The sequence below is a fragment of the Priapulus caudatus genome, unplaced genomic scaffold (assembly GCF_000485595.1).
Source record: "Priapulus caudatus unplaced genomic scaffold, Priapulus_caudatus-5.0.1 Scaffold245, whole genome shotgun sequence".
Lineage (NCBI taxonomy): Eukaryota > Metazoa > Priapulida > Priapulimorpha > Priapulimorphida > Priapulidae > Priapulus > Priapulus caudatus.
This window is the reverse complement of record NW_014577306.1, coordinates 92,105-100,329: the sequence shown is the minus strand read 5'-3', so window position 1 is coordinate 100,329 and position 8,225 is coordinate 92,105. Positions and strand designations below refer to the sequence as shown.

The 8,225-nt window shown below is 36.8% G+C and overlaps 1 protein-coding gene across 4 annotated transcripts in view; it reads left to right on the top strand.

Moving 5' to 3' along the window:
* Positions 1-8,005, top strand: part of LOC106807976 (protein regulator of cytokinesis 1-like) — a 19,705-nt gene extending 11,700 nt beyond the window's left edge. Inside the window, exons 10-16 of one of the 4 annotated variants that reach the window (XM_014810509.1) lie at positions 566-712; positions 969-1,088; positions 3,517-3,600; positions 4,100-4,156; positions 4,615-4,761; positions 5,182-5,260; positions 5,884-8,005. In XM_014810509.1, the coding sequence (XP_014665995.1) occupies positions 566-712; positions 969-1,088; positions 3,517-3,600; positions 4,100-4,156; positions 4,615-4,761; positions 5,182-5,260; positions 5,884-5,921 (672 nt within the window). In that variant the 3' untranslated portion in view covers positions 5,922-8,005. Of the gene's footprint in view, positions 1-565; positions 713-968; positions 1,089-3,486; positions 3,601-4,099; positions 4,157-4,614; positions 4,762-5,181; positions 5,261-5,883 lie in introns of all 4 variants that reach the window. The other 3 variants (XM_014810508.1, XM_014810511.1, XM_014810510.1) reach the window with 3 other exon arrangements.
* Positions 8,006-8,225: the final 220 nt, after the last annotated feature.

Here is an 8,225-nt window from a genome sequence, read left to right as displayed (position 1 = left end):
GTATACCTACACATCTTGTGGAGAAGGTGTGTCGCGTACCGAAACCAGGTCACTGCAACCTTTATTTGGCATTGACCTCGACCTTGACCTTGATCATATTTCCCTTCTGCTCTCTAACTCGGCCCCTAATTGACCTAGCGTGACCAAACTTGGTATACCTACACATCTTGTGGAGAAGGTGTGTCGCGTACCGAAACCAGGTCACTGCAACCTTTATTTGGCATTGACCTCGACCTTGACCTTTATCATATTTCCTTTCCGCTCTATGACTCGGCCCCTAATTGACCTGGCGCGACCAAACTTTGTATACTTACACATCTTGGGGAGAACACGGGGGATACATGTAATTGGCGACAACTGCCCTTTCTAGTTTTTTATTGAACTTGCATGTGTTTGAGCTTTTGAGTCCGGATGTGTGTGATAATGTTTTCCCTATTAACATAAATCATGAGGTTTATCTGGTAACTAAGTATTAGTGGATATATTATGCCGGTGCCATGGCCACATGCAAAACACGGTTTTGCATGTACGATGAACAGTCACGTATTGTGTTTGTGCTCTACAGCTAGAAAAAGAGATAGACAGGCTTGTCCAGAAGTGGGAGGCAGAAAATGGTTGTATCTTCCTCGTGGATGGAGTGCCCTTCATAGACTATGTGCATGGCCAATGGGAGGACCACAGATCGGCACAGGAGAATGAAAAGCAAGAAAGGGTTAGGCCCTATGCTACTTGATATATTTATGATTTCAACTTCTGTACTAACTAATACTACTAGTGTAATAACTAGTGGGCCTCAGCGCACGGATCAAATTTGAAGCCGTAAACGTGAAATTGTTCTGTGTTATGCCTTTTGACTAGTCAAGTACTTGCTAGTATGGTGCACTGCCTTGGAAAAGGAACTTGCCCGTTTACTAATTTCGTGCTGTTCAATTGTTATTTTCTCTGACATGTGCATCTGTTTGCCACAGCATAAAAAGAGGACCAGGCAGATGGAGGAAGAGATGGTCTATGGAAGCAAGCCTGTCTCCACTCCTCGTAAACGATTCCTTGGCACGCCAACAAAAACGCCTAACAACAAACTGAGAAAGGTAACTGGTTCTCCTTCAAGTGCTTCTATTATCAAGTCTGCCCCTACTCAGAAGCGAATGCCCCTCGCAAATTTTAAAAATTCGCCACTGTGCAGTAGTAAGATGGGTTTGGCTAGGATGGAGCTGAGGGGCAAGTCCAGCACACCTCTGCGCAGAAGTAAGCGTCGGTCTCGTAGCCTACGCTTCTAGACCCTGTTGAATACATTTTCAGCTCTATGTTCTTTGTAGTTGATTAAATTCAATGGAAAGAGCCTAAATATTTTAAGGTGATATTGATTGACAGCTATAGAATTAATTATGTGCACATTTTCTGATGCAATATATCTTTTTTGCTCCTTGTTTACCGATAGGTTTAACGTTTGTGGATGTTTAGACAAATGTATCATTCAATTACATACGTAGGAACACTTATCTGGTACATTGTATCGTGGTATCGAGATTTTGAGACTGGTTTTATTGTATATATAATCGGTGAACCAATTGTTCCAATTTAGCGGTCTTAGTTTGATCTCTTGCAGCATATCTGGGAAATTCACTTGAATTACTTTACTCATTGTGTTATGAAGACTCGGGTCACAAACTTTTGTCCATATATAATTTGTAATTACAGCTAGTAAATATGGTATATACATAGCAGAAATTCATCTTTATTAATTTAAAAAGGGATTTCCCAAAGTAACATAATCAATCACTGTCAGTATAAATGTTATGCACCTGCAGAGCAGACCGTGATCAATTTTTATGCAGCTATTTCTAAATTCAAGCTAGTTACAACTATTTGGGTCCATCTATTTAAAGCTAACTTATGTTATAATTTCTGTTCATCTTGCAATGCTACATAACAATTTTTACTGCTCAATGCTAGGAATAAAAAATAACTGAAACGCGACTTTATTTGCTCGAGGGAATGAAATCAGTTTTCTTATTTCCACTTCAGTCAATTTTTCATTCCAGACACCACGGATGATTGTAATTTTTAAGCATTTACATCATATCAAGAGTAGATAATAACGAGAGTAGCAAGAGTAGTTATTATCTACTTTTGATCATATATGTATTAAAAATCTTTTGCTTTTTAAATACAGTACAAATATCATTTATTACTCCTTATGCATGGTTGTGTGGCATATGAAAATGAACTAGTTATTCAACTGGTGCTATCATAGTGCCGGTTACCAAAGCAAAGTGTTGAGCAGGAGTAGAAACTGCAATTTATATAATCACAGTATTAGGTTTTAATCAATGTATTGAGCAGTGAAAATGGGTTTGTACGTAGCATAAATTTCGAGCAATATATATAACCAAATATAATGTAGAAATCTGGGCCCCCTAAAGAGCTCCTGAGAATTGAAGAAGAAAGAAGCTGTGTGTTCGTGCATTTATGTGACCATGCATTGTTAGATTTTTATTCCTAATTAGAGATTAATAATTTAATTTACCCTCTGTACATAAAAAGCATGCAATTTAACATGCAAATATTTTTGCAAATGGGAATTGAACTTGATTATTTATTGGTGTTTTCAAATTACATTATTCATTCTTTACACATTGAAACCCTTTCCCTCCAAATAGCTGTGTGTTATGGCATTTGCCATTTCGTTTTTATGTAGCCGGTGCCTTTTTATTGATACCCATGCCATTTTTAAGTAGGTCACTTGGTTATGGTAACTTGACAGTGTGTACTTGGAGTTACACAGTTGTCTAAATGTTTTTGTTCATGGTCATGTGAAGCAATTACAAGTTTTTTTTTAAATAGACCTAATTATTTGTTAAATATTTGAGGTGAATGGCCATGAAGGGCTATTGTTTTTGAAGTGTTATAACCACCATCCTAGTGATTTGTGTGTAGAAACTGTATAGGCGGTAACATATTCAATGCACTATATTATTTATAACTGTTCTGGCCATCCTTGTTTGTAAGAGCACAGATAGCATGCTTGGTTGTGAACCTCCTTGTTATATGACACTTGTAGTGCAGAATAAAACCAGTTTAGTTTGTACATCTTGGTGTTTGATGTTTTCCTTTTCACCGGTCTCATTTTCTTTAGAAAACAAGCAAACCACTAAGATATGCAAACTAGACTGTCTAGAACCCACCATTACTGTATTTAACTGAATGACTGAAGTATTTGAGAAAAAAATACAGTAATTAGTTTAATTGTATTACTAATAATGATACCCTACTTAATTTTATTAAGAGTTGCACATTTAAGATCCAATCACTTTGCAATGTTAGGTATGAAGATTGCTAAAGAAAAATTCCATAGTTAGGTAACTAATTCACAAGAGCAGCATGCTTCCCCTCCATTCTGCTACCATGCCTCACACTAATCCTTTGTTGTACATTCCTCGTGCACTATCCAAGTTTGTCATTGCACCCTTTCATGCCTTTCCACAGCTGAATAACAGCCAAGCTGTCTCTACACAGAGTCGGCTGGGAGTCACTGGACTGTCGGTCTTTCACTCGCCTACTGCTCGTCCGCCGCGATCCGCAGCCAAATCTTCAATCAAGGTAATTAATTTTTCACAATACGTCTGATGTGTTGTTCAGGTTGAATGTAGTTTTGCTCTTTCTCGCTCTCTCGCTCTCTCTCTCTCTCTTTCTCTCTCTCTCTAGTTGTAGCACATTGTTTTGTACAGACAACCTGTTGCCTGCATTGAACATAAATATAGCAAGCACATTACGGGAGAACATTATATGCTGCAATTATTAACGAGATTTCTATAGGACAGTTTCAATTGACATAAGCCAGAACCTGTCTATTCAGAAGTGGAAACGACAGCAGAATTGGTAGATATTGTTTTTGCTATATTTATGTTTGCCTTGATTGCTATATTATATCTGGTGTCTTTTTCTAGATGACCTATAGTTGTGTATGATAGAATAGTAAATATTAGAAAGTTTTTAGATAACTTTTGTGTGCTTCTTGCATCCAAGTAGAATCTATAGTATGTAGGCATATCTGTTTTCATGTGAATCATGAGTGGCTCATTGCTGTGGAATTTTCCAGACTGTAATGTCTAGAAGACGGAGGAGTAGACAGAGTATTGGCAAATCTCATTCCAGGGTAGGTGTAAATGGCAATGAATAACAGAACCCTATTATATCATAATCAAGATTAAATAATAGTTTTCTATTATCAACTTCTGACTATGTGTAATGGTTAAATTTCTGTTTTCTTTCACGTGTTTCCAAATTGCACTTTTTCACTTATGCACGTGTGTGGTGTGTGTGTGTTTGCATTTTAAACAATATCATTCTTGTAAACAATTAATTTGATATTTTACAGTATTATATATCTCAATTTACATCTAACGGTAATTTTCATAACATGTATAAATTCTTCATCTGGGCCATTAGTCATTATTTGTTATCGTACAAATGTGTATTCCATTTTACACAATCAACAAGCATGTTAAATACCACCATATAATTGTATGTGTTATTTATGCAATATTTGAAATTCTTAATGGTCATAGGCAATTCCAGTTGCATGTTTATATGAGTTCCTCTTAAAAATTTCAGGAGTACAACTTGCGCTCCAGTAGACGGGCACTCGCAGACAAAAATGACACACAGATGACGAACCAATTTAGTGCCACCACTGTCAACGACCCAAAGTGTGACCTCACAGTCCTGTCAATAGGCAGCGCTGGCTACTTTGACTTTGCAGTAAGTTCTGCTCTGTGAATTCAGACTTTGAATATATGCCACCATGAGCTAGATCACTGTGTTTTATATTTTAATCGGTAATACATGGCATTCATAACCCATCCATTATCCATGATACTGTTCTTGCATAGCATATATACAATCACATTAGCTAGAAAGGCTTTACAGTATAATTGAAAGATGATCGAGATTTAATAATAATGGTTAACTAATGTGTGCAGATATATCTGTATACTAAACAGTGACTAGGTTCATTAATTCATGCATAAGTGCTGTCTAAAAGGCATTTGCAGTCTCATGCTGTGATGATCGAGCCTTCAACCCTATCTATTGTCACATATTATGTATCAATTAACAGATATATATATATATATATCATATTAAAATATTAAATTAATTATGGTGAACATATATTTGCAGAAAGAGCTCAATAGAGACTCAAAGACAAATATGAAGAGCAGCTTTATTCAGCCAGTTAGCCCTGGGCGAAGCAAGAAAGGTGATATTCCAGGCCTATTCACTCTTTAGATGGGTTTTTGTATAGTCCACACAGGCATGCGCCCCTGCGTGAATTGATGGAAAGATTAAAATGAAATATATAAAACTATAATTAATTGGAAGTATTGAGCATGAATATGGATGCAGTGTGGTCATTGTTATTTTCAGACCCTTCTCATGGGTTGCTGAAAAGGTAAATCACAGTGATAATTCTGTTCAGTATGTGCACTGTTCGTTATGTGTAGTTATGTGTCCCAGTCAATGTTGCAAAACATTGTTTCAGGTCATGTTTTTGCATATGTATGCGGTTAAGGGCTTCAGTGTCTAAATAAGTTTGAGGAATGTCTGTCCTCACAGTTCACTCGGTGTATTGCATATTTGCATTTCATTCAGTACTAGTCTTATTAGTACTTATGCTATGCTTACAGAAATTTATCCCATATATGTTTGCTGTTCAATCATAGATGTTTGCTGTGGTTTCATTGCTAACATGTGTGCCATGTTTAACAACCATGGAAATTTTTCTTAGTGATAGCCATAGACTCATAATGCTGTGTGTAATTCTTTTCGTTACTTATAACATTTTTTATGCTAACACTTTCCCTTTGCTCTTTTGCATGATAGGCAATGAACTCAGAGTGGCTGGAATATGGAAGGTCTAACACCACGAGAGTACTTGCACATATGTTCTATCATAATATTATAACAAGCGTGTGCTATGACATTGTGTTCAGTCACTGCTCCTGCAGATAATCACCCTGCATTTCACGCATTTGGCATGTGCCTTTTGCTAACCAGCAATGATGTATTTAGCATACGTTTTTGGAATGCAGCTTGCAGGCTGGGTGCACGTGAACACGTGAAGGCTTCCCCAGCTGTTAGTGGATTCACGCAAAATTCGTACATGTCTAGTTCTAGACCATCAAATGCTGGTAATACAGGGTTATTGTCTGTAAGTCTTGATCTTGTGTCCACATATTTGATATTTTAATTTGCCGCACTACTTGTACATATAGCTGCAGTGCGCATGCAGTTCACCGTATATGCAAATTATGACCTATACGTTTTCTTAAAGGTTGTATTGTGCCTCACTATCAGTGAAGCACGTTCCGGGTACAATATTGAGTTATTGGTTTTATAAAATATTTTTAATGCATACAAGGTAGCAATAATGTACCGGTTTGACACTCGCACTTCTGTGTTATGATGTTACATTCATAACAATAGAAATCTCCATAGCCGCAAGGGCATGCCAGTCCTCGATACCATATTTTAAGGGAAGAGGAATTGTATGAATAGGTATGTTTTTGTAACTAGTACACTTGCAATATTTGTAATGCTAACGTAAAAGAAAAGACCATGATATAAGCTGACTGAAAAATAACTGTATGGAATATATTTTATAGCTCGTGCAGTAGGGTTGGGTATGCCCTGTATGCACTTGATATATGGTAAACCAGTCTGCATACGTGCATGTTAGAGACTCCCAGCTAATGAGGCAATAACTAGTTTTATTAATATGTCGTATGAAGCAGTAAACATTCTTTGTTCTACTCCATGTTCTTCGTTTATAAGTGCATGTTTCTCACGCATCTTCGCTGTACATCATATTGTCAGATTACTGAACATTTGCTAGTATGGTGCTTGGCACAAATCAGCTCGTCCTGAGTCCAATGGTACAATATTATGAATTATTTAGAACTATGTGTTTTGGATGTCATGCTAGTCGGTAATTTTTTTTGCAGCTGCTTTATCACCACCTCAAAACAGTTTGACTGTACGCATTATGGTAACGATGTTGTTCGTTTTGACCTCATGCACGTTAAGATGGCAAGCAAAATATGCGTGTTAAATAGAGAAAGCAAAGCTTTCGATCCTACACAATGTTTAATATCATCTACAGCGCATATGAACTGTTTATAATTACGTATGTGGTAAAGAATTTCTTTGCTATTGATCTCATGGTTCATTTGCTCATTCATTATTGCTGTTCCCAAGCTTGTCACTGATCTGTCTTAAATCCGTCGTAATAGCGGTGGCTGGGTTTAATGCATGGCATGAAGCTTGCGTGAGAACGATGGATGGAGTTGTCGTAGGTGAGACACCAATATTGAAAAGAAATGGTTAAATTGTTCATTTCATGCTTGGTCGCTCTTACAAAACAAGTCGTGACCACGTAGGTGTGGTGATAAAGTAGCTTTTATTTTATCTTTTGTGCACCAGTTATGTAATTCTGTAACATATATATACCTAGTAGATATTTTGTTAATTTGTGCTGTAAAACGTGAACAGGTTTTCTCTTCTTACATATGCCTCCATAGAAAACACAATTTCTCCTTAATTGAATAGCATTTTCCTCTTTACGTGATTACGTCTGTCTTGTGTATGTCGTGTTGTTTTGTTGTTGTATTTCCAACGTGACTGTTAATCTAGCTGTTCTTATAAAATCTGGTATAATAATTATCAATTTATTTAAGCGTATTAATTATTGTACATTCTGCAGTGAAGCGTTATCGCTAAAGCATATCTAATGCCTATTGAGCTTGGTCAAATATTGAACAGAATTACGTAGCTCAATTTGTCGACTGCTTGCTTGTTTTACGATGAGTGTTTTTAATATTATTCATGGCCACACTGTTAGCTTGTGTGTTTCAGTAACATTCCTTCGATTGCAAGTAGTATGTACCGTTGCAGAAATTTTGTAAATAAACGAAATATCCGATCTAAAGCATTAGAATTCTGCTAACTTACGCGTTACCGCTTTTTGCTTTTTTAGTACAAACAGTTTGTAAAACCGTACTTTCGTTTGGTCTTAGCAAGAGCGTATTAAGCTAATTTTTGCAGTAATCTTCAGTGGAAATCAGTCACGTCGAACTCCATCAAAGTAGACGAGAATCGGAAATATATTTTAGAGCGGTGCAGCAGCGACTAGTCATTTTTTTCTGTATACGCAACTTGACAACATA